The 27421-nt window shown below is 47.6% G+C and overlaps 1 protein-coding gene across 1 annotated transcript in view; it reads right to left on the reverse strand.

The window, feature by feature from the left end:
* Positions 1-27421, reverse strand: part of ENTPD6 (ectonucleoside triphosphate diphosphohydrolase 6) — a 166134-nt gene that overhangs the window by 101888 nt on the left and 36825 nt on the right. Inside the window, 1 exon segment of the mRNA XM_029594503.1 lies at positions 27179-27214. Within this exon segment, the coding sequence (XP_029450363.1) occupies positions 27179-27214 (36 nt within the window).

Below are 27421 nucleotides of genomic sequence, written 5' to 3' on the forward strand. Positions count from 1 at the left end.
CGAGTTTCATGATAGGGATCACATCAACCCGGTTTACAAATAACAATGTGTGCAAAGTATAGCGTAACGTAATACAAATTTCCAATAAAAATTTGAACTTTAAATGCAGAGAATCAATTGAAAGGTGTGAGAAAGTTACAATGAAACAGGGAAAATAAACTTGGAACTGGAAGAGGGGAGAGAGGTTAAACAATGCAATATTTACATTTAATACAATTCAAGTGATAGTGTATCAGAGTAAGTAAATAAGCCTATTTGAGAGAATGTGACGGTACATAAATATGAGCGATAATATAAATAAGAGAATAAATATGACATTGTAGTGAATGGTGATGATATGATAAAACTCAAAAGGTAATAGTGAGAAGTTTGTGATGGGAGGATTCTTATTTGAATGATGAATGATGAATCCTGCGAAAACGGGGGGTGGGGCTGTGAAAGCACGCAGCCTTCGTACCACTGTGGTACGATTTCGGGGGCCGCGGTGCACCGGCTGCTGGCTTTTGCACCGAATAGTGCCACCGTGAAAGATGATGCTATTTGGCGCACTACTGCAGATGATAATGTTTGCAACATTATCGCTGGCAGCGAAGACACCGCCGACTCCGCCCCTCCAATTTGCATTTCGAATGCGAAAAGGCCTTTAGAAAATAACCACATTAGCCAGATAAGTAGTGGCTTTGCTGCTCCTTAGCTGGATAGACTGGAACTTGTCCGGATAAGTGCCATTAGTTATCCAAATAAATTATAACTTTTCTGGATAAGTGCTACTTTCAAGACAGCTGAATAAATTGGAATTTATCCAGATAAGTACCACACAATTGCAATACTCGTGTACTTTTATGTCTAATTCTAAAAATATACACGTGGAGATTTTACCTGTATAAGTTACACACATTAAACCCCGTAAAACGGGTTTTGTGTGTGTAAATCACAAGATTTTCCATCACACGCGTGGCGATGAAATTACCAGTTTTACTAAATTAGTCTACCAGTTTGGCCAATCCATCTTCAGGTCATTGAGATCCTACTGGCTTTTCAGCCTCAATCCCCATTTCACCCAGATCCCCACCCAGTCAGTATTTCAGTTTTAAAAGGCTTATTATCACTTACTCCAAATAAAGAGCAAAATGTAAATATACACGAGTAAACTGCCAAATCTACATGTGTAAATTACTTAGGGGCCGATGCAGAATACACTGTTTTCTGTACATTCTCCTACTTAATATCGCAATGATATTACCATATTTTTCACTCCATAAGACACTTTTTTCCCCCCAAAAGTGGGGAGAAAATGTCTGTGCGTCTTAAGGAGCAAATATAAAAAAACCCAAAAACCTAACTACAACCCCCCACCCTCCGGACCCCAAGATCTGCCAAACGATGGCCCAAGTGCAAGAGATCACTCCCGGACCCCTGCTGGACCACCAGGGACTTTTGGCAGGTCTTGGGGGGGGGGGGGGGGTCAGGAGGGTGGGGGGGTTGTAGTTAATTAAATTTAAAGGGTTGGGATGGGAGGTTTTTTCCCCCCCACAGAACGAGAACGATAAACGTTTTCTGATCTGGGGAGTGGACTGAAATGGCCCTCCCCAGACACGAAAATGAAATAGGGACAAAAAAAAAAAAATTTATGCAACCCCCTAATTTGCTCCATAAGACGCACAGACACCAGGGAACAGAACCAGTTTAGCACACCATTATTTTTTTTTTTTTTTATTTTTCCCCCTCTGAATCCTAGATGCGTCTTATGGAGTGAAAAATACGGTAAGTTCAAAAACAAAAGATTTTTAAACAGTGCCGGCGGTCAGGTTCGGGAAATGGATGCTCAGTTAACAAGCATCCGTTTCCCGAACCCGTGGCTGTGCGCAGATTAGGAAAATGGACGCTGAATTTATCAGCGTCCATTTTCAAAACTGGCGGACAGATGACCGCTCACGGGCTCCCACTGTCAAGGAGGTGCTAGGGTCCCCAGCTGAATGGCCCACATATGGTATGCAGAACAGAAAGCGAAGTGCGTAGGCTTCCTTGCCATGGGCACCATGGCTGTAAGTGTACAGACCAGCAATGCTTGCACGTATATACCGCGCCCAAAATGGACACACATGAAGGGGTAGTTTTTCCACTTTGCACGTCCATGTGCGCACACACATGGACCTGCCAATTTTCTACCATGCGCACGGGGGGTGTCTTCTGCAATTTCCACGCAGCAATGCATTCCGGCCTTCCCCAGTTCCCTCCCAGTCCGCTCCAATTAAAGAGCGGACTGGAAGGGAACTTCCCCACCCCCCTATCTAACCTCCCTTCCCCTTTCCTCCCCACCCCACCCCCTAAACCCTATCTTTTTCTTCTTTGATACACAACTTAGTTCAGCTCCCGAGCTGAAGTAAGTTGTGTGCGCCGGCAGCCGGGTCTTCGGGACAGCGAACAGTGGGCCTCCCCTTCAAAGAGGTCTGGCACTTATTTGCATACCAGCATTTACACACGTAGCCAAGCCTATTCGAAAATTCGCCTAGCGCACACAAGGCCCGGCCATGCGCATAAACGCTAGGATTTATGCATGCAGGCTGTTGAAAATCTACCCTAAAATGTGCAGTCAAGTACAAGTGCCTAGGCTGCAAGGTCAACTAGATGCCCAAACTGGGGGCCAAATACCAACAATAAGGAAACGCCTAAGCTCTACACACAAGATATATGTCCAGAAGGAAGAACGCTCAAACGGGATGAGCAGGCGAGAACGGACGCAGAAATAGACCCGCAGGTGCACGTCAATGGCCTGCAGCAAAAAATGCGCAAAATTACCTTTCGGCCTACCATATGCCAAAAAGGGAGAAACCTGGGATCGAGGCCTAGTCAAAAGGCTGCTCAACCCACCATGCCTGCACTACCTTCTCACCTCACAGAACTCCCCAGAGAAGTGAGAGAGATAGCTGAATGTAAAGGAAACAGAACCTTTCATTTTATTTAGCCTTTTTCTATACCGACCTTCATGGTTGAATACCATATCAGATCGGTTTACATCGAACAGGGATAGGTAACTGTAACAGATGGAACAACTTTTTTTTTATAATCAGAAGAAACAAAAGTTACATTTAACAAGGACCGTAAACTTGGAAGCTTAAACAGCTGGAAGGAAGGGCCCGAGGTGGGCATTAAATTAAAATTAGGAACAAGAGAGTCATAACGGATTCTGGTCTCGTGCTAGTTAAACTATTAGAGGGAGTACTACTGTAAATGAAGTACTTAGAGGAGCAGCAAAATTCCATTGCTCGTGCGCAGATTCTTCATCTAATGTCTGTCCGAGGGATCCGGGAAGGCTTGGCGGAACAGCCAGGTTTTGAGTTTTTTCTTAAATGTTAGGAGGCAGGGTTCCAGTCTGAGTTTTACAGGGAGGTTGTTCCAGATGGCTGGGCCTGCTGTCGAAAAAGCTCGGTCCCTGGTTGAGATGAGGCGCGTGGTTTTAGTTGGAGGGGCTTGTAGCGCTCCTTTGTAGATTGCTCTCATTGGTCTGTTAGAAGTATGGAGTTTGAATGGGATTTCGAGGTCGAGATGAAGGTGATTATGGATGGATTTGTGTAGGACTCTGTGGTTGACTGGTAACCAGTGTAGGTTTCAGAGGATGGGTGTAATATGTTCTCTCCGGTTGGTGCTGGTTAAGATTCTGGCCGCGGCGTTTTGTATCATCTGTAGTGGCTTGGTGGTTGAGCTGGGTAGGCCTGTGAGTAGGGCACTGCAGTAGTCTATTTTGGCAAAAATCAAGGATTGAAGAACTGTCCTAAAGTCCTGAAAATATAGGAGAGGTCAATTTCATAAGAAATTGCCATGCTGGGTCAGGCCAAGGGTCCATCAAGCCCAGCATCCTGTTTCCAACAGAGGCCAAACCAGGTCACAAGAACCTGGCAAGTACCCAAACACCAAGAAGATCCCATGCTACTGATGCAATTAATAGCAGTGGCTATTAGCTAAGTAAACTTAATTAATAGCAGTTAATAGACTACTCCTGCAAGAACTTATCCAAATCTTTTTTAAACCCAGCTACACTAACTGCACTAACCACATCCTCTGGCAACAAATTCTAGAGCTTTATTGTGCGTTGAGTGAAAAAGAATTTTCTCCGATTAGTCTTAAATGTATTACTTGCTAATTTCATGGAATGCCCCTTGGTCCTTCTATTTTCTGAAAGTGTAAATAATTGATTCACATCTACTCGTTCAAGACCTCTATCATATTCCCCCTCAGCTGTCTTCTCCATGCTGAACAGTCCTAACCTTTTTAGCCTTTCCTCATAGGGGAGCTGTTCCATTCCCTTTATCATTTTGGTTGCCCTTCTCTGTACTTTCTCCATTGCAACTATATCTTTTTTGAGATGCAGCAACCAGAATTGTTCACAGTATTCAAGGTGCGGTCTCACCATGGAACGATATATAGGCATTATGAAATTTTCCATTTTATTAACCATTCCCTTCCTAATAATTCCTAACATTCTGTTTGCTTTTTTGACTGCTGCAGCACACTGAGCCTACGATTTCAAAGTATTATCCACTATGATGCCTAGATCTTTTTCCTGGGTGGTAGCTCCTAATATGGTACCTAACATCGTGTAACTATAGCATGGGTTATTTTTCCCTATATGCATCACCTTGCACTTATCCACATTAAATTTCATCTGCCATTTGGATGCCCAATTTTCCAGTCTCAGAAGGTCTTCCTGCAATTTATCACAATCCGCTTGTGATTTAACTACTCTGAATAATTTTGTATCTGCAAATTTGATTACCTCACTTGTCATATTCCTTTCCAGAGCATTTATAAATATATTGAAAAGCATGGGTCCCAGTACAGATACCTGAGGCACTCTACTGCCCACTCCCCTCCACTGAGAAAATTGTTCTTTTAATCCTATTCTGTTTCCTGTCTTTTTTTTTGAAATTTACGTTTTTATTAGTTTTCAACGGTAACATACAAACAACCGGCATAGTAAGACATACAGGATGGAAAAAAGCAGACATAGCACAGCTGTCATACATGCTGATAAGTAATCAAACTAATGAAGAAGACCCCCCTCCCCAAACCCTCCCCCCCCTCCCCCCTGTCAGAGTACCAGGCCATAAGCACACAGCTAACCACATTGGTCAGGAAACAGGTTAACCAAAAGCAAGAAGAAAATAAGTATAATCCTACAGCAATAAGCAAATAAAACATAATCCTACAGGAATAAGGTCCTTCACTGGAAAGAGCGTTGGGCAATAGCATAGCAAGTCCTGAAGAAGGGAGCACCGGTCAACATGACCCGTAAAGGCCCCGTCTAACGCGCTAGGAATCCAGCAGGGTCCAGCTCAGCTAGTCGCACCAGGAGATCCAAGACGAGTCGTATAATCCAAAAATGGTGTCCATGTTTTAAGATAGGAAGGCATAGTATTATGTTTATAAGCTGTTAAAAGAGCCAATCTCTGGTAGCGATGCAATACAGTAACGATAGCCGAAAGACTCGGAACTGTGGCAGACCTCCAGTTCCGGGCAATTAAAGTACGGGTGGCAATAAACACTTGCATACAAAAGCGCTGTGAGTGCTTAGGAACTGTATCAGGGAATATTTGCAATAATGCAGTTTCAGCAGCAACTATTAGCGGTACATTCAGAACCTTAGTCAGCCAGGTAAACACTTCCTCCCACACTGGAGCCAGAACCGTGCATCCCCACCATATATGCAAGAAAGTACCACGTTGGCCACAGCCACGCCAACAGGACTCAGACACCGTGGAGGAAAAATGTCGTACCCTATCCGGGGTATAATACCACCTATAAATAATCTTGTAGCAGTTTTCTTGCATGTGGGCTGAAATAGAACACTTCCGGACATGAAGGTAGACCTCGTCCCAAGCCTGCCTCCCCAATAGTCTACCCAAGTCAGCCTCCCATTGAGTAAGATAGGGACCTGGTACCTCTTGTGGGGGAAATAGTAACTGGTAAACCTTAGAGATTATACCCTTGAGCCAGTCACTGTGAAGACAATATGTTTCCAAAAGAGATCTCCCCTGGCGTAATAACCCATCCCTTTGCAAACCTCGAACAAAATGAGTGGCTTGGGCATAAGCTAAGTAATCCCGGTAATCTAGCTGATGAAGCGCAAAAAATTGTTCCCGTTTGGGGGCAATACCCCCCACGAGAATATGCCCAATTGTGGTAATTCCCAAGGCGCGCCAGTGGTTAAACCTCCTTGACTGATACCCACAAGGAAAGTTAACGTTATGTATCAGTGAGGTATGATAAAAATACTGGTGGTCGCCCAAAAAGCGGTGTTTATTATTAGCCCAAACTTTAAGAGTAACCCCCAGGGACCATGGCATATCCAATATCGGCCGCCACGTATTCCGGGGTTGCCACGGCATAGCAGAGAGTGCCATGGGGCCAACAATAGACTGTTCTACGGATACCCATTGTTTAATAGTACTCTTGCGATGGATATCAATAACCGCTCTGAGTTGAGAGGCTATATAATAGCTCCTGAGGTTGGGTACCCCCAGTCCACCCTGCAATTTAGGTAAACAAAGCACCGACCGGGCTACTCTCGGCGGTCTCCGCCTCCATATAAAATCAAAAAATCTTTTCTGCCAATTACGTAGTATCGGAGACGGAATATAAACTGGCAAGGAGGCAAATAAGTATAAAAGCTTGGGCAGAATAGTCATTTTAGATATGGCAACTCTACCAAGCCAAGAGAAGCCTCTCTTATTCCAGCGGCTCATATCAAGGGTAAGGTTGGAGATGAGTGGAAGATAATTTAACGTGTATAACTCGGCTGGGTTGGGAGACAAATGTACGCCCAAGTACTTAACATGAGATTTAGCCCATTTAAAAGGAAACCGTGTCTTAAGGGCCTGCACCGTCCGTGGCGCCAAGTTAACATTAAGGAGCTCAGATTTCTCGACATTCACCCGTAGGCCGGCCACCCTGCTGAAGGCATTAAGTTCGTGCATCACCCCCTGGAGGGATCGTTCAGGGTCGGTGAGCATCAACAGGACATCGTCTGCGAATAGGGAAAGGATGTAATGGGCGTCTCCCAACCTTACCCCATGGATTTCCGAGGAGGCTCTAATCCGTGCAGTGAGGGGTTCCATATATAGGGCAAACAACAAGGGGGAGAGGGGGCACCCCTGGCGCGTGCCCCGACCAATGGGGAACGCCGGTCCATAACCATTATTGACTTTAACCCTGGCCTGTGGCCGGTCATAAAGCTTCTGAATCCAATTTACAAAATAAGGACCAAAGGCCAATTTATGCAGTGTGGAAAACAAAAACAGCCAGTGCACTAAGTCAAACGCTTTTTCAGCATCCAAAGATAGTAGCACCGCCGGTATCTGTTTTTGGCGCACCCACCAGATTAGATCAATAACTTTTCGGATATTGTCCGCCGCCATGCGTTGGGGCACAAAGCCGACCTGGTCGGTATGTACCAGGCTTGGCAGAAATCTGTTAAGGCGCATGGCTAAGATACGGGCTAGGAGTTTTAAATCAACATTTATGAGTGAAATTGGCCGGTAGGAACTGCACATCATAGGATCCCGGCCCGGCTTAGCGATAACCGTGACTCCCGCTGTATTAGCATGTCTATCTATAGTGCCACCTTCCCTCAAACTGTTGAAATATGCTGTTAAGGGTTCAACCAATGTGCCCGAGCATTTTTTGTAATAGGCCCCGGAGAACCCATCCAAACCGGGGGCCTTGCCCATCTTAATAGACTTGATCGCTGAGGCTACTTCCTCTGCGGTGATGGGGGCATCTAACAATTGCTGTTGTTCCAGTGTCAAAGAGGGAAGGGCCACCCCGTCAAGATAATCTCCAATATCGGGATCTGAAACATTCCCTTGAGCATGATACAGGGAGCTATAAAAATCCGAGAAAGTCTTTCTAATATCCGACGCAGTGGTCTGTGTAAGGCCAGCATCATTCTTAATTTTAGAAATATTATTTTGCGTAAGCTTTGTGCGCAGCTGTCGGGCCAGCAAGCGACCAGCTTTATCTCCCCCTTCATAGTAGATCTGTTTAGTGATATCTAGGGCATGTAACACCTGTTGATTATCTAAGGAAGCAAGATCATCTTTTAAAGCCAGCAGCTTCTGATAACTACGGGTGGATTGGGTCACCATATGCTCCCGGGTCACCGCGGTGATTTGCGCTTGTAAGTCAGCCCTAGCTTGGGTCCGAGAGCGTTTGCAAAACACTGCTCGGGAAATCAGGATGCCCCGGGCTACAGCCTTCGAGCCCTCCCATAACAAAGCCCGAGTAGTCGGAGGATGTTGATTGAGACTAAAGTATTCCTGAAGCTGGGAATTCAGCTCCCGGAGAAAACGGTCATCTCGGAGTAGGGATTCGTTCAATTTCCAAAACCGGTCGCCCAGGTCCCCGCTACCCATATATACATCCATAGTGATCGGGGCGTGGTCCGACCACGTGATAGCCTCTATATCCACGGAGCGTACATTATTCCCCAACACCCCGTCCACCAGGAAAAAATCTATACGGGAGTAACTAGCATGGGGTGCCGAGAAGTATGTATAAACTCGGCTTTTCGGAAAGCGGCTACGCCATATATCCAATAAGTTCCAATCCGTCATAAGGTCCCGTAGAGATTTTCTGTTCGCCTGATGGGCAGACAAGGACCCTTTAGAATTATCCAGCTCCCTGCATTGCGTGACATTGAAGTCCCCACCAATAAGAATAGAGCCTTCGGCATGGGTCAGTAGTAAAGCTTGAATGCCCGTCCAGAAACTGACCTGATCCCCATTAGGGGCATATAAAGACAACAGAGTGTAGGTCTGGGTTCCCACACGAATCTTCAAAAGCACATACCTCCCCTTGGGATCTAGAACATGTGAAATGTGTTCAAACACCAATTGAGCAGAAATAAGGATCCCCGTCCTGGTGTACTTATTCTGCAGGCCACTGGCCGCCAAGTAAGCATGAGGATATTCCTTAAATGCTAAGAGATGATCGTACCTTCTTTTCAGATGCGTTTCTTGAATGAACGCTATCTCTGGCCTAAGAGATTGAAGTTCCCTTCTGAGGAGACAACGTTTTCTACAGGTATTTAACCCTTTAACGTTCAGGGATACTATGCGCACCATAATAGTGGAGTGTTAGAAAGGAAATCCCCACCCAGAGACCCACCAGAAGACTTCTTCGTTAGCCGCATCTGGAAACGTATAGGACCCCTGATTCCTGTATACAGTAGGTGGAGTGGTAAAAAGGAAAATACTCGTCTACGCTCGAGTATTCCCATCCCCTGGTACTCAAACCCCATTCCCAAATAGTAGCGATTCGCTGGTACTGCGCGAATCATAGTGAGGGATGCTCAAAGAACAACACTGACAGCCCGCCCAGGCCGCCACCCCCCAGAGTAATCATGTTAGCATCGTGAGGCATATTTTCAATAACATTTACATTCTGTCTAACTAGTAACAACAAATGTAATGAAACACTTCAGAGAAACACTCATAAGCTGAGCAACAGTAAAAAATGGCAAAACTGTCAACTGCTTGGCGGGTAAATTTTCCCACAGAGTAGCAACACATCAGCTAGGCAGACTTTCAACCCTTCTCCGCCGGATGTTCTCCCTTCCAGGATTGTTGGCGGCGCAGTCGCCTGCGTCCCGGCCCTGGTCTCTTCCATCTCGGTGTTGGATCCACAGGTGGACCCCGCCGTGGCGGAGCAGCAGTAGCAAACGAGATCTCCAGGCCCGCCTTGGTGAAACTCTCAGCGGCTTCCTCCAGAGTACGCACTCGGTAGGTGATGCCCTTTCGCTGAAAAATAAGGGCAAAAGGAAAGCCCCAGCGATACTGAATGTCCTCATTACGGAGGGCAGTTGCAACTTCCCGCATGGAGTACCTCCGTTGTAGGGTGGAAGGAGCAAGGTCGTTGTAGATAGCAATATTGTGGGTCTCCCAGGCCCATTGCTGCTGAGCCCTTGCACTTTTAAGGACTTCCTCTTTTATCCGGAAATTGTGGAATTTAATTATTATGTCCCTCGGTTGATTGTCTCTGCGGGGACCCAGCGCTCGATGGGCTCACTCCAGCTCAATATCTGGATTGTCAGCATCAGAAGTCGAAGGGCCTTTAGCAAGTATAAATTTACAAATGGCCGCCGCCGTTTTCATGCAGTCAGTGTAGGGCTCAGTTTCGGGTATCCCGCGCAAGCGAAGATTCGCCCGCCGAGAGCGGTTCTCTAAGTCCTCGAGTTTCTCATTTACCCGTTCCAATTCGGCTAGTATATCCTTATTTTGGCCCGTGAGCACCTCAATGGCCTCGCTGTGCGTATCAGCCCGGATGTCTAAGTCGTCCACGCGATTTCCCATCGCATGTAGATCCTCGCGCATGTCTGCAATAGAGGCAAGCAGTTCAGCTTTGTGCGCCTTGAGGTCGGACCGAAATTCCATAAACCAGACCCTCATCTCCGCTCGGGTCGGGAAATCAGGGTGCGTTGTTGCAATTACCGGGTCCCCAGGCTCTATACCATTCTCTGGTGCTTCTACGCCGTTTCCCGCCTCGTGACTGCTCGCGGCCTGTTCCTCCTCATCGGGCAGAAGTTCCGCCGCAGCTTTAGTGAAGGAGAACTGTTTCAAATCAGTCAGTCGCTTGCGGGCAGCCATCTCGAAGCCTTCCCCTGCAGGATATTTTATAAACGGGCACTCTCGCGGTAAAATTACGGTTAGATAAATGCCTCAATAGTATTTGGGGAGCGGAGCTAACGTCTCAGGCAGCCATCATCAGCGCTGCTCACCAGCGCCCCCCTGTTTCCTGTCTTTTAACCAGTTTGTAATCTACGAAAGGACATCGCCACCTATCCTATGACGTTTTACTTTTCCTAGAAGCCTCTCATGAGGAACCTTGTCAAATGCCTTCTGAAAATCCAAATGCACTACCATCTACCAGTTCACTTTTATCAACCACTTCAAAAACGTAAAGCAGATTTGTGAGGCAAGACTTGCCTTGGGTAAAGCCATGCTGACTTTGTTCCATTAAACCATGTCTTTCTATATGTTCTGCGATTCTGATATTTAGAACACTTGCTACTATTTTTCCTGGCACTGAAGTCAGGCTAACCGGTCTGTAGTTTCCCGGATCTCCCCTGGAGCCCTTTTTAAATATTGGGGTTACATTAGCCACTCTCCAGTCTTCAGGTACAATGGATGATTTTAATGAGAGGTTACATATTTTTACTAATAGATCTAAAATTTCATTTTTGAGTTCCTTCAGAACCCTGGGGTGTATACCATCTGGTTCAGCTGATTTACTACTCTTCAGTTTGTCAGTCAGGCTTACCACATCTTCTAGGTTCACCGTGATTTGGTTCAGTCCATCTGAATCATTACCCATGAAAACCTTCTCCGGTATGGGTATCTCCCCAAAATCCTCATTAGTAAACACGAAGCAAAGAAATCATTTAATCTTTCTGTAATGGCCTTATCTTCTCTAACTGCCCCTTTAACCCCTTGATCATCTAATGGTGCAACTGATTCCTTCGCAGGCTTTCGGCTTTGGATATATTTTAAAATGTTTTTACTGTGAATTTTTGCCTCTACGGCCAACTTCTTTTCAAATGCTCTCTTAGCCTGTCTTATCCATGTCTTACATTTAACTTGCCAACGCTTATGCTTTATCCTATTTGGTTCTGTTGGACCCTTCTTCCAATTTTTGAATGAAGATCTTTGGGCTAAAATAGCCTCTTTCACCTCACCTTTTAACCATGCCGGTAATCGTTTTGCCTTCCTTCCACCTTTTTTAATGTATGGAATACAGCTGGACTGTGCTTCTAGGATTTTTTTTTTAACAATGTCCATGCCTCTTGCACACTTTTTACCTTTGGAGCTGCTCCTTTCAGTTTTTTTTCTAACTATTTTTCTCATTTTATCAAATTTCCCTTTTGAAAGTTTAGCACTAGAGCCATGGATTTGCTTACTGTCCCCCTTCCAGTGATGAATTCAAATTTGATCTTATTATGATCACTATTGCCAAGCGGCCCCACCACCGTTACCTCTCACCAGATCCTGGTCTCCACAGAGAATTAGATCTAAAATTGCTCCCTCTCTCGTCAGTTCCTGAACCAATTGCTTCATAAAACTTATTTATTCCATCCAGGAACTTTCTCTCTAGCATGTCCGATGATACATTTACCCAGTCAATATTGGGGTAATTGAAATCTCCTGGAGGAATTTCCCATCCTCCAAGGAATAAGGATCGGTTTCATCACCCGTGTCGTGCAGGTCCCTATTGGAGCAACCCATAGCAGGTCTAGACTTACTCCAATGCTCACCCACACCAGGTGTGCGGGGATCGGCAGACTGAGATCCAGAATCGCTATTGACTGGGGCCAACGACTGCGCATGAACAAAAGAATGCAGCTCTTCAAAAAATTCCACCCAAGGTAGACGATCCAGGCCAAAACCAGGGGGCGTTGAACTGCACCCACTGAACTACCTTCCCCTGCTGAGGAACCAGTTAGGGGAATCCCAATTCCAGGCAAGATCTCCAACAATTCCTTTTCCATTCCTGCAACAAGCTGGGAAGGACCAGGCTTAGCAAAAGCAGACAGAGACAAGTCTCCTTGAGTCTCCAAACAGTGCTGACACAATTAGAGGGAATGCCAGGCTGAGACAACCGAATATGGCAAGCAGCACACAGGGCAAGGTGCTTAGGCTTTTTTGCTATTGGCACCATAATAAATCATAAACTCTAAACTGACTCCGAGAAGAGTGAGCGCCTGGCTGAACTCGTCACTTGAAAGGACTAGATGCCCTAAAAATTAGGCGTCCAATATATCTCATCAGCTGGACACCCAATTTCTACTGCGTCCAACTTTTAGGTGCCCTGAAGCGCACCACTGTGCATACAATTAGGCACCTCCAAGCGCACAACCAAGCACTCTGGAAGGTGTCCTATGTGTACAACTATGTGCACAACCGTGCGTCCATATAAACTAGGCATCCAGCTAGGCACAGTATTAGATGCACAGCCAGGTGTCTATTTATTTTTTATTTAAAAGTTTTATATACCGCACAATGGGTAGGAAAACTATCCGTTTAGGCGGTGTACATGATTACTTACATACACAATAAGTTAAAACATTACAATAAATTAAGACATTACAATTTATACAAAAATTATACTTGGTACTGTAATAGATGGTAAATTACAACAAATGATAAAAATGTTATTGAAGATTGAAGGCTTGAGAGAAGAGATAAGTTTTTAAATGTTTCTTAAATTCTTTTCGGTTTGAGGTTAGACGCTTTCGGGTCAAAGATAAAGCAGCAGATCTTACAGAAGGAATTTCCAGTAAACATTTATCATATGAGCGTAGTTGTCTAGACGGTTTGTAAATTCTTAACAAGGAGCATAGCCAAACAGAATCAGTACTGTACAGTAAATTATGGATAATAGACAGAATCTTGTATGTTATACGTTGTGGAATTGGAAGCCAGTGTAAATTTTGTAGAATCTAGCTGGGTATTGAGCGCTAACAGACGTCCTGAAGAGGGCAGACTTACACACCATGGAAAAGCATGTGAACGCCGCTGCAGTCTACCACGCCGCAAAATTCTGAGCCCGAGAGTGGGACCTAGCCGAAGAGACTGCTCAACCCGCGAGGCTGCTCGAGTTCCCTAACTCCCCCAGAGACGGGAATGGACGTCGGACTGGCGCACTGAGCATGGAGACTGGAGGGGAGAGGAATCCCTAAAATCAACGCCCCCCCCTTTCACTTTTGTTTTTTTTTTTTTTAACTCTTTACCCGAGCTCAGCCCGTCCTGGCCGAGAATGGAGTCTGTCTCTGGCTAAAGGGGGGGAGGGCATGTACCTTCAGCGCCATGCTCAGCTTCCTGCACCCGCTTGCCTTTCGGGTTTTTTTTGGTTTTTTTTTACAGCTAAGTCCACGCTAGCTGAGAACAAGCTACTGGACCAAGCACTCATCTGAGGGAGAATCCACCAAAATCACCTCAGGAAATCTCGACAGAGGGACCATAAGGTATCACCACAGGAGAGCGGGGCAATAAACTTCCATACTTTTCTCCTTCTATTAAACTTCAATGCAATCCCCAGTCCACCACCTGCTGGTGATAGAGAATACTAGCAGGCTGATGTCAGTGCAGGGGTCAGTCTCCCATCTGGTGGTAGAGGTGCATAATCCACTAGTTCTGGATATACTTGTCTGAATGTTAAGAAACAGCTTTTTTAATCAACTCTCAAGACATAACAACAACAAGAGCCACATTAATTATCTCCTTTGTGGCTGAAGTATATATAGAATTGATATTGCGTCAATATTAACGCTGGCAGCCACCACTTACTCCTTGTGCTTGCGTCCTTTTCTTGCCGGGCCCTCCCCCCCCCCCACCCCCTTTTGCCTTTGTTCCTCCCGCTTGTTACACTTTTAACTTGTCAAGTGACCACACCGAAACATTTGTTGGTATAAACAGGCCGCAGCTTTATTTTCATTAACATACTCATAAACTTCCTTGGGGCCACCCGAGCCGGTATTCTGTCCGTGACTGCCCGCCATAACCAAGCCAGGCGTCCTTTAGCCCTGGGCCCCCGCCGAGTCCCCGCTCCCAGGCGGGGGTCCCGCCATTTTGGCGCCCCGCCTTTGCGCCCCCTCTGTGCGGACCGGCTCCCACGCCATCCGGTGATGCCGCTGGCACCACTTCCAATATATCCCCCGGCCCGGGTAACCGCCTAACACCCGCCACCAAGCTGCGACAATCACCCCAACATTACACATATTGTTTTTCTAACTAACAAGTAAGTATTCTGACTAATGCCTTATGCCCATTTGCCTATCCCTCTTGCCCCTTCTTTTTATTTTTTGGGTGGGGTGGGTGGGTGTCGTCTGGGACCCCGGAGCAGGGAAAAAGAGCCTGGTCTCTTGCCTCGCGGCTTTTTAAGGGGGGCGCCGCGTCATCGGCCCGCGACGCTGTCGCCCGCCGCCGACGCGGCGCCTTGTGCGGGACGCGTCATCAGCGGTGCGCCTGTCGCCGCTGATGATGACGTGCCCCCTCGACCCGAGGCATCCCCGCCCCCCCCCCTTGCGGCCGCCGCACATCGCCGGTGGCGCGCCGTTATGGGGGCGGCTCGGCCAGTCGCCCGAGCCCCCCTATTAACGCTGGCAGCCACCACTTACTCCTTGTGCTTGCGTCCTTTTCTTGCCGGGCCCTCCCCCCCCCCTACCCCCTTTTGCCTTTGTTCCTCCCGCTTGTTACACTTTTAACTTGTCAAGTGACCACACCGAAACATTTGTTGGTATAAACAGGCCGCAGCTTTATTTTCATTAACATACTCATTAACTTCCTTGGGGCCACCCGAGCCGGTATTCTGTCCGTGACTGCCCGCCATAACCAAGCCAGGCGTCCTTTAGCCCTGGGCCCCCGCCGAGTCCCCGCTCCCAGGCGGGGGTCCCGCCATTTTGGCACATTTGGCGCCCCGCCTTTGCGCCCCCTCTGTGCGGACCGGCTCCCACGCCGTCCGGTGATGCCGCTGGCACCACTTCCAATATATCCCCCGGCACCCTTGCCTCGTGTCCCCCCACTCCACTAATTAGCTGCGGCCTGTACCTTGGTTGCATATCCTGCTTCTATGGCATCCTGCAGTGCATTATTGAATATATCATAGCCAATATCAGACAGATGCACACCATCCTCTCTGAATAGTCCCGGGCACCTGTCCTCAGCCCATTTATGTCTGATCTGTTGTATTCCTCGTTTGGTTGCCCACAGCTCTATTTGCCTGTTAATTTTCTTTCTCCCTCTGCTCCATAATTTGGAGTCTTGCCACTTGGGCCTTGGAATGATTTCCGACCATACCACTGTTGTCTCTGGGTACAACTGCGCTACGATATTTAGATCGTCTTTTATCTTGTTGATCAATCCCTTGCATGTTATCGCACTCAAGTCATTGTCCCCCAGGTGTATGATCATTACATCTGGAGCCGCCCTAGAATCCTTCAGGCGCCGTAGTAAGGGCAATAACTGATCCCATCGCATGCCGGGCTTTCCTGTCCATGCAATGACCCACCCTTGCGTTGCCAGTCCCAGATGTTGCCCATAGGGTCGCCCAATCGCTCGCTTGGCCGCCCAACGAATGTATGAGTGACCCACAATCCATGCTATTCGGTGCACTCGTTGTTGCTCTGTAAAATATAATCACAAAATTGGTTACTCATAAGATTGGTTATCATTAGACACTCTGTCCAATCTCACATATGCATTGACTGCATTGGACCTCCATCTTCCTATTTTCTTTGTGTCTTTTCCCAAACCGGCCTGCGCTGCGCTTGTTGCAGCTCCGATTCGGAAGGAATGTGAGCTGAATTTCGTCGCGTCCCACTTCAACTTGTTTACTGCCGCTCTCAAGACTGCAGTGAATTGAAATCTTGTCAAGGGAGAACCGTGGCTATGAATCAGGAAGTGTTTCCCACCCTCTGGGCGTACTGCCAAATATTCTTTCGCATTTAAGATGGGGCATGTATTACAACCCACAACCTGTTTTAGCCATATCGTGGTGCCCCTTGCCTGCTGATCTGTCTTGGATCTATGCACTCTTATGCTTAAGGCTGTCTCTGTGCACTCAAGATTCTTGCGCAGCAATCCGCCCTGTCCGTCGTCCTTCTTGTTTGGGGCCACCAGTTCGCTGACTCGTAGGGCTCCAAAGAAAGCCAGCTCGAATGCGACTCTAAATAGCCTGGTCTCGTACGCGGATGAGCAAACCTCCGCCAAGGTCCCCCATAGCATTTTTAACTTGAGATGTGTAATAGGATGTCTTTCGTCTCTGGTCGCGCCGGTCTTCCTTGCCCATCCTGCCAGCATCTTTTTTATAATGAAGTATTTTGTGGGGTCTCCCCACCCGCGTGCCTTAAAGAAAAAGGCTGCTCCCGCTAGTCGCTTTATGACCGCGTTTCTGGACACTCCGCTCTCTATTGACGTGTCTATGAATTTGATCATGAGTTCCTCTGCTGCTGGTCCTCCTTTCCATCCGTTCTTCTCCAGGAAGTTGGTCACCTCCTCGAATCCTTGACAATATGACGTCCAGGTGGACGGAGCTACCGATCTGCTGAGTAGTTCCTTCGTTGTTGCCGACCAATTTCCCATAGTCGTGCCGGCATTGCAGTTGCTGTTGTCTCCGCCGTGGGTACCTGCTTATGAAATAGATTCCATTTAGCACGAGACAAGGCGTCCGCCGCGCCATTTAGAACCCCTGGTACGTGCCTAGCTCTAAGGGTTATATTGTGGCGTAATGCCTCTAGCACTATCTCCCTCAGCAAGTTCACTACCATTGTGCATTTTGCCGACTGCGCGTTAAGCACATGAACAACCGCTTGGTTGTCGCACCAGAAAATAATGTGTATTTTGAAGTTTCGTGCTCCACAATACTAGCGTCACCCATATGGGGAACAGCTCCAGGAAGGTTATGTTCTTAGTTATACCTTTCTCTTTCCAGTCCTCCGGCCACTGCTCTGCACACCACGCTCCTTGGCATAGTGCTCCGAAACCCCAACCGCCTGACGCATCCGTTTGTATGTTCAATTCTGTACTTGACATTGGTGGGTCCTGTATGACTGCCACACCATTGAAATTCTTTAAGAAGGAATTCCATATTTCGAAGTCTGATCTTATTTCTTTCGATATCCGAAGATAATGGTGTGGTCTCTTTATCCCCACTGTCGTTGTAGCTAACCTTCGCATGAAGACCCTGCCCATGGGGATCACCCTACAAGCGAAGTTCAGCGTCCCCAAGATTGCTTGCGCGACTTGCAGCGTTATTTTCTTTGCCGTGATCGTCTGTTGTAAAATGTCATGCAGCTTATCCAGTTTGTCTTCTGGTAGTCTGGCCATCATCTTTTCGGAATCCAACTCTATTCCCAAAAATGATAAGATCGTTGTTGGACCCTCAGTTTTGTTGCTGGCCAATGGCACTCCGAATTCCTCAGCTACCCTCTGGAAGTCGGCAAGCAGGTCGCCGCATTTCCGAGAATTTTTTGGGCCAATGAATAGAAAATCGTCCAAGTAATGGATGATGTTTTTGGATTCCGTCCTTGTCGCCACAACCCAGTGCAGGAATGAGCTGAATAGCTCGAAGTATGCGCATGATACTGAGCACCCCATGGGCATACATTTGTCGAAGTAGTATTGATTGCGGAACGTAAATCCCAACAACGGGAAGCTATCCGGGTGCACTGGAAGTAATCTGAATGCGGACTCTATGTCTGTTTTTGCCATCATGGCCCCCCTTCCACATGTACGTAACATCGACACTGCCGTATCGAATGACGCGTACTGTACGGAACACTCCTCCGGGGGGAGGTGGTCGTTTACTGACTGTCCCGGTGGGAATGACAGATTCTGTATAAGCCGGAACTTTCCCTTTTCTTTCTTGGGGATTACTGCTAATGGTGATATGAACATATGCTGGTACGGTTTTTGCGTGAAGGGACCTGCCATCCTGCTGAGTGATAGTTCCGTCTCCAACTTCTCATGGACTATGTCCTCGTATCTCGTTGTTGATGGGGCATTGCCTGCGTTTGTTGTTAGCATTTGTCCCTGAAAAGGGATGATGAAGCCTTCCTTGAATCCTTGTCTAATCTTGTCTGCTTTTTGTTTATTTGGGTACAAGTCCAGCCATTTATTTATTTATTTATTTAGAAACTTTTATATACCGGTATTAGTGGGGACATCATACCGGTTCACATATTAACAAAAGATTTAGAAGTACATTTCAACAGGGGAGGCGAACTGGGCAGGGGGTTAACCTAGAGCAGTAGGGAAAATAGATTAAACAACAAGAAATCAACAAGAGGTCATAACAAGAAGACAACAATGTACATTGTGATTAGATTCCTTAATATAAGGAAAAGGGCGGTCACCTAGGGGGTATGAGCAATAGAGGGAAGGGAGGGTCTATTCTGTGTAGGCTTGGTTGAACAGGAATGTTTTTAGTTTCTTTTTGAATTTGATGGCGCAGGGTTCAAGGCGCAAGTGGACGGGTAGGGAGTTCCAGAGGGCGGGGCCGGCAATGGATATGGAGCGGTCACGGGTGGATGAGAGATGAGCTGCCTTCAAGGACGGTACATGTAGATTACCTTTGTTGGCAGATCTGGTGGCTCGGGAGGACAGGGGCGCAGTGAAAGGGAGGTCAAGCCAGTTGGAGTTGTGTGTGTGGATAGATTTGTGTACTATGGTCAGGGTCTTGTAATGTATACGGAAAAGGATGGGAAGCCAATGTAGATCCTTGAGGACAGGGGTAATATGTTCGTGTATGCGTGTGTTGGTAATGAGCCTTGCAGTGGCGTTTTGCAAAAGTTGAAGGGGTTTTATTGAAGGGGTTTTATTGAAGGGGTTTTATTGAAGATAAGCCATGGCTCCATAACTTCCAAATGAACTGGTGACGGAGCTTTTCCGAACTGCAAATTCTCAGTTTGCTTTAGCCTTACTCCCATCCATTGCCCTTCTTGGGCATTTTGTCATTGGGTGTGGGGCTGCACAATTGGTGCAAACATGCTTGAATTTGCAATCTTGGAATGAGCATACGGCTTTGTTGAATCGCCAACAGGTGTTATCGTGAGTCGTTGCCTGTCTATTGGTCTGTCTATAGGGTGATGTCCTTCTTGCGCTTCTTGCCCTCATTCCTTGGTCGGATGTCTTGCGAGTCATGTGCTCGATCCATAGGCTGACATCGTGCATTCCCCAGGTCATGTACTGGTTCTCCTCCATCTTGTCGCGGAACTTCTCGTCATAGTTCAACCATGACCAGCCCTCATGTTGTTGGTATGTTCTCATGATGTGGACCGCATATGTCAGCATGGGTCCGTATTGCGACGGGTCCTTCCGCCCTACGACGCTAGTCATATATAAGAATGCCTTTGTCCAGTTGATTATGTTCTTGGGTGTTCTGTGCTCCTTATCTTTTGATGTGGTTGCGTCTTTCGATTTCTTTCGCTCGCCAGATTTTCGTCGCCCTTGGAGAATGCTGAATATATCAATATACTTTCTCCTGCATATTTTCTTCCTCAGCTGTTTGGGCACTTCCTCCCAGAGTTCCGATAATGTTGTGAGTGCCGGTGGCCCCCTTGTCTCTTTATCTATTGTTTTAATCGTTGCCTGCTGCTCGCTATCTGAACTCGAGTCTGAAGATGATGAGGCTGTGGAGCTATCAGAGCTGGTGCTTGCCCTACGCCTGCGCTTCGCCTTGTGCTTCTTTTTGCTGCCCTGGTTGCCTTCCGTCCCCGTGTGCCCTGACCCTGGGGGCATCGTCTTATTCCCATTGTCCCCCTCTTTGTTCCCGCACTCACCCGCACTGCCGTGTTCAGCCTGTGCTGGCTGTGCCGCTTGACTAGTGGATGGTTGTTCCTCATCCCGTCGCTGTTCTTGGGCTCCACTCCGTACGGTCCGCCCCTCCGTCCGAGCGGTATCCGTAGTCTGGCAAGGCGTCTCCGCTCTTGTTCCGTTGGCACCTGTGTTTCTGCCGTACCATGTCTCCTGATTGCCTTGTTGGTCCCGTGATGGCCCCGGCCAGGGTCCCCACGAAGACCGAACTTGTTGACTAGACAATTCATCCTGTGGGCACTCCCATGGTCGTCTCGCCGGACCCCATCCGTGGTATGGACCTGGATCACTCCATCCCGATCTGGGGCCGTCATACCATCCCGCGCTGTCCTGATTCCTCCACCGGTGGTCCATTTGATTGTCGTATCCCCATTGCTCCCATGGCCATGGCCCGCTGCTCTGGACGTTCGGGTGACTCATTCTGTATGCACACCGCTCGTCATCCCGGCCACTGGCGTGTCACAGCGAGAGTCCTCGGGCACCCCAGTGTCCTGACTGTGTCTCGTGCGTATTCCTTCCGTCGCGAGTGTCTTCTCCGGACGCCTCCCCGCGCGCTGGCTCGACTGCTTCCAATTCTGCTACTTCCTCGGTTTCTATTGCTTGCTGTTCACCTCTTCTCGGGTCCGTTAACCTAACGGTGCCCCTTCTTCCTTTGCTGGCTGCTCCTCTTGTTCTCTTCGCACCGCGTGAGCTCCCTGGTGCGGTTTTAGGGGTCGTTCCCCTCTTGTCCTTGTCTGTCGCAGTTGCTGAGGATCTAGTCACCATCCGTTTTCTGCCTGCTGTCTTGGCCCTCTGCGAAGCTCTTGCTGTTCTGCGGGGTGACATGCTGCCTATGATTGCCGTAAGAAATCATTGGGTTGTTATTTGCCTTCCATACCATTGATCTGCTGCCAGGTATAACATTTTTATCATGTATGAACATTCACAAATCCTTACATTTTATCCAGCATTTCCGTCCCCACATGCGTCTGCAACATCAATTCCCCCCCCCCTCCTTTATCTGAGTATTCCTCCCCCACCTGCATTTCCGTCCCCACATGCCTTCAGTTTCCCCCCTCCTCCCTTCCGGGTTTTTTTTTTTTTTTTATCTTGCGGCTCCCTTTAACATACCGCATGCGTCCCCCATACCGAGGCCCTGCTCCTCGCGGCCTGACTGGTGCCCTTCTGCTGCCTTCCCCATCAGTGACCCCGGGGCATGTGGGCCCTCCCTCATCTGCAGGTAGCCCGCCCATCCACCACCCCCATCGCCGGCCTTGGCCGCATGTTAGCCCTGCAGTCTCAGCCCCCCCCCTGCCGCTCTGCCACCCTGTCGCTCGTGGGGCACTCAATGTATGGTACAGGCCACCTACTGTAAACATTGCATATATTGTAAACATTGCATATACCTATATACATATCTATCTTTTTGCTTATTTACCCCTTCTGCGCTCCCCCCCCCCCCCTCCCCCGGGGGATTGATCAGCCCGCCCGAGCAGCCACTGAGGCGTCCCCCCCTTTTTTTTTTTTTTTTTTTTGGAATTATGTACATGCTTTGTAAATATTTTGCTTTCTTTTCCTGTTTTGTTTTTTTTTTTTTATATACTTGCAGTTCCACGTGGCTCCCTCTTCCAGCCGATCCTCGCTACTCTTAGCGATCGCTCTTGCTCCCCTTGCCGCCGGCCTACCGCACGTGGCTCACCGCCTGGTCTCTGCTAGGCCCTCCGTCCGCGGTTGCCTCGCTGCCCGGGTGTGTCCCTCCTGTCCCGAATCACCGCCGCCTGAAACGCGCGACCGAATCGTCCGTCTCGAACTTCGCCGCACGAATCAGCTGCCCGAATCGCCCGACCGAATCGCCACCTCTCGGCTCGCCTCCGCCCGACTCACTCCCGGCCTGTATCGCCGCCCGAACCGCCGCAAACGGATCGTGTCGTCTGGGACCCCGGAGCAGGGAAAAAGGGCCTGGTCTCTTGCCTCGCGGCTTTTTAAGGGGGGCGCCGCGTCATCGGCCCGCGCCGCTGTCGCCCGCCGACGACGCGGCGCCTTGCGCGGGACGCGTCATCAGCGGCGCGCCTGTCGCCGCTGATGACATGCCCCCTCGACCCGAGGCATCCCCGCCCCCCCCCCCCTTGCGGCCACCGCACATCGCCGGTGGCGCACCGTTATGGGGGCGGCTCGGCCAGTCGCCCGAGCCCCCCTATTTCAAGAGTAAGACAAAAATTCTATGGAGCACTCATGCAGATATTTCTAGATGTTGCATGTGAAACAACTGCATAGGAGAGCAATTTTGTCTATGAAAACTAAGGTCTAAACCTTGCGGAGTATTTTTCTTAAAATTTTTCTTAAAATTTTCTTGTAAGTGCCTAATTACCCTCCAAGGGAACAAGTATACCTTCATTGATCCCTCACAATGGGAAATTTATTAGGGATAATAATGCTCCAGCTACTACAAAGACAAGATTGATAAGGGGGATAAAATTGCAATTGGTAAATTGTTAGCAGGGATGCATTAGTAGTGGTTTGCTTTGAATGAAATTTTCTTTTATGGTCCAGATTATGTGGATTTAGAAGATAACTGAACTTGTGTATTACCTAGTAATGAATGCAAATTAACTTTTTATATTCTCCTGGGTCTAGACTCTCCCTGCTGAGAAAGTCTACTCTTACATTGTTTTTTCCTGCAATGTGAGACCGAGATCATCTGTAGATGTCCTTCCACCCATTCCATAAGTTAGTCTATTTCCTGTGACACTTGGTGGCTCTTGGTTTCTCCGACATCACTCAGGCCGTTTGACCCTGCAGTCTGTGGCTGAACTGCAAGCATGCCAACCGGACCACCCAGGCTTCCAGGCGATTGATGATCCAAATGGACTCTTCGGCATTCCAACACCCTTGGATCGTCAGCTCCTGACAGTGAGCTCTCCAACCCTGGACACTCACATCTGTCATGAGAATCAACCAGGTCAGGGGAGATCAAGGAATGAGCTTCCTGCAACCACCACTGGAGGCGAAAGCAGATTTCCATTGGCAAATGGAGCCGAACCGAACAGTCCTGAGACTGCGGATTCCAACGAGACAGCAGTGAGCGCGGAAGGATACTCATGCACCCTTGCCCACAGCACTACTTTCCAGGGTTGCCGCCAAACCTAGTACCTGTAGATAGGACCACACTGTCGGGAATACAGTGCTCACCAACTGACGCACTTGTGACATCAATTTCTGAATCTGAACTTCTGGCAGGAAAACCTTGTCCTGCCTTGTGTCGAACCGAACATCCAGATATTCCAAAGACTAAGATGACTGAAGACTGCTCTTGGCCAGGTTCACCAAACAACTGAGCTCCTACAATAAGGAGATCACCTTAAGGGTCACCAGGCAGCTCTCTTCCTGAGATCTGGCTTGAATCAGCCAGTCATCCAAATATGGATGTACCAGGGTCCCATCTCTTCTCAACGCCACCACTATCACCATGACCTTGGAAAATGTTTTGGGAGTGATGGCTAGACGAAAAGGCAGCGCAAAATGCAGAAAACGTTGGTGCGCAAACAAATGGGAATATGAAGGTAGGCCTCGGACAGATCCAGGGAGGTCAGAAATTCCCCCAACTGCATGGCCATTATTACAAAGCATAAGGTTTCCGTTCAAAAATGAGTCTCCCTCAAATGACTGTTGACACTTGAGATCCAGGATGGGACAAAAGGAGCCCTCCTTCATGGGCACAACAAAATAAATGGAATATCACCCCATAGTTTGAGACATAGGCACTGGACCCATAGCCCTCAAATGGAGGAGCCTTAGAAGCATAGAATCCATTGCCTGCTTCTTCTGCGGGGAGTAGCAAGGAGACACCATGAACAAATCCGAGCTTACTCCTCTCTTGGGCTGTCTGGGACAAAAGGACTGAGACCTGCCAAAAGGCAGTGTCCTCTGAAAGGTTGACCCTCTGTAGGGACAAAAACGCTTGGAACCCCGGAGAAGAGCCCTCATACCAGAGGGGCGCTGCAACTGCTTTTCACCCTCCAGCAACCAAGGGACTGTAGATTCGCCCCATTTACTAGCCAATTTCTCCAACTCACTTCCAAACAAGAGCAAGCCATTAAAGGGCATTTTTGTAAGAATTGTCTTGGAGGCAGCATCAGCTGACCAATGTCAACCATAGTTGATGCCTGGCCACTACCATCGCAGCCTCTCCTCTGGCCGAGATACGGAGCAAAACGCATCCCGCATCAGTTAAAAAAGGCGGCAGTGGGTTCCATAACTCTGGAATTTACTCCAGAACCATCAACTTCCTGAGAGAGAAGCAGACAAGATTGTGCCACTAGGAAGCAACAAGAAGCTATCTATAAAGTCTTCACCACTGCTTTAAAGTCTTGCTTAAGGATGGCCTCAATCCACCTATCATGCACATCCTTCAGGGCCACGCCTCCCTCCACGGGGATAGTGTTCCACTTAAGAGATGGCACAGACCAGCGCATCCACTTTGGAAGGCCTGTACTCCCTGGATCCAGCATTGAGGGAGCATGTATGTTTTCCCAATGTCAAATCTCTTTGAAACTTGCCTCTGGGTCTCCCCATTCAAGAGAAATCAAATCCTGAATGGCATCCATAACAGGGAAAAAAGCAAGAGGCTTTACACAAGGAAACCAAAATGGGTTTCTTCTTCAGTTTAGACAAGGAATCTGCACCAGGAACACCCAGCATCTTCAAGATTCGGGAAAACATGGCCGGCAGTTCATCTCTATGAAAGAACCGCAACATGGTCCAATACTGTTCCAATCCTGGAGGAATTTCCCCATCTTCCAGGGAATCAGGATCTGCCTCATCATCAGTGTCATCTGGGTTCCTGTCAGGATTACCTGAAGCAAACAGATGCGTACTCTGGCACCTAAACATAGGACCGGATGAGGCAGGGTCCACCAGCAAAGGGCCCGACCTGAAAGGAGTAGGCGAAGCAGAGGCGTGCGCCTGAAGAAAGGATTGGAAAAAACTTGAAAAAAAAAATCCACCCAAGAAAAAGCATCCGGATCCAGGCCAAACCCAGAAGGAACTGGAGTGGGACCCACTGGACCACAATCCCCTGTGGAGGAATCAGCCAAGGAAGTTCCAAGATCCAGCGTACCTCCAGACAGATCCTTAACCAGACCATCATCAGGCTAGGAGGACCCAGGCTTAGTAAAATCAGAGGAAGCCAACTCCCCTGAGCCTCTAAACAGCATTGACACAGGTTAGAGGACACGTCAGGCTGAGATGCCCGAATATGACAGCCTACACAGAAAGAAAGGACTTAGGTTTCTTGCTCACCGGTGCCATCAGTGCACAGGCGATTGAGAATATGCACCCAGCCAGATTGTGCTGAAAAAATTTCAAGCACACAAAAGCACACAAAATTTATGCACACAAAAACTAGGCGACCCAAAAGCAAGCACCACAAAAACAAACACACGCACAAACTGTGCGTTAAGGCCAGGGTGCACTGCCAGCACTTGTGCGCGCAAAAGGCATGCCTAAAACTGAGCACACAACATGTGCACAGAGCTAATGCACTGCACACACAGACGTCCTGTAGAGGCCAGTAAGGCACGCACAGAAGTGTGCAAACACACCGCCACGGCCTACCATGTGGCATGCAGGCAAAAAGCCTAACTGTGGGGCCTAGCCCACTGGGGCCGCTCAACCTGCCAGGCTGCCCAGTTCCCCTAACACCCAGGGGAGTGGGAATGAATGTTGGAATGGTGGGCCGAGCACAGAGACCGGAGTAAGTCCTGTAAACCCTAAATGCATTTTATTATGATTTCCTGTGCATGGTCCTCTACTATTTGCATTTGGCTGTACACCTCTATGGGGGGAGGGGGGGAATTGGGGACATCATTTATATACTGGCGTTGATTGTTCAGCTGGTTACTTCACAATTTTTGTGTACTTGTTCTTACTGTTTTATGCTAGCGGTTTGTGTCTAGGATGTATGCTACTGCCAATAAAAGATTTAAATATAAAAAAAAAAAAAAAGAAAAAAAGTTTGCTTTTTTTTTTTTTAAACTTACCAGAGCTCAGCTCTTACCAGCTGAGTACAGAGACTGTCTCTCGCTGTGGGGGTAGAGGGCATGTGCTGTCACCTCCTTCACCCGCTGCTTTTAAGCTGTACAATCTGCTAAGTCCATGCCAGAAAACCCAGCTACTGGACCAAGGCACACATCTTAGGGACCACAGAAATCACCTCAGGAATTCTCAACTGGGGGTGGGACCACTTGGTATCACTGCAGGAGGGCGGGGCTTTTCTTTTTCTATGTTAAATTCACCTTCCAAATTCTAAAGCAATCCCCATAGGGATATGCACCAACTGCTGGAGACAGAGAATATTAGCAGACTGGTGTCATTGCAGGAGTATAAATTATACTGTGACGTCAGCTTGCTCTGTCTCTATCTGCTGGCAGGGAAGCATAATCCACTGGTCCTGAGTCCATCTGTCTACATGTTAGGAAAATATAATTAATGAATAGGGAAGAAATAGCCAGATCTGTTTTATCCCCCCTTTTATTGTGTTTGAACATCCCAGATCTCAATGTCATAAATGTTTGTATGAATGATAAAAAATGTGACAAATTGACATTCTCCCAGGTATTATGGTGTTGTAGAATATGAACATCACAACAGTTATATGATCTCTTTAGTAAATGAGATGATAGTAAAAATCAACAGATTTTTTCAATGCTGAATTCTGAAAACTTGCTCCTCAAAGCCTCTACTAAGTAATTATAGACTGTATTAATCATTCAGTTTCAAATATCATTCACAAATTCCACTGCTCTCTTGTGCACTTAAGCCGTGTAGGGTAAACATACCTGTTAGAAAGTTTACAGTGATCCATGATGAAATTCCTGTTAGAAAACAAATTGGTAATAAATACAGATACCTTATTTATTCCCTTACCAAATAATAAAATAATTTTTACAAATTAAAATATATTTTAATAGCATTTTTCTACTATTGTCTAACAATAACCAAATTATTTAAGAAAGAAAACAGAGTAATTAGGTAGATCTCTGAGAAGAAGATATTTAAAGATACAAATTTCAATACTACTG

Source organism: Rhinatrema bivittatum, chromosome 3 (genome assembly GCF_901001135.1).
Source record: "Rhinatrema bivittatum chromosome 3, aRhiBiv1.1, whole genome shotgun sequence".
Classification (NCBI taxonomy): domain Eukaryota; kingdom Metazoa; phylum Chordata; class Amphibia; order Gymnophiona; family Rhinatrematidae; genus Rhinatrema; species Rhinatrema bivittatum.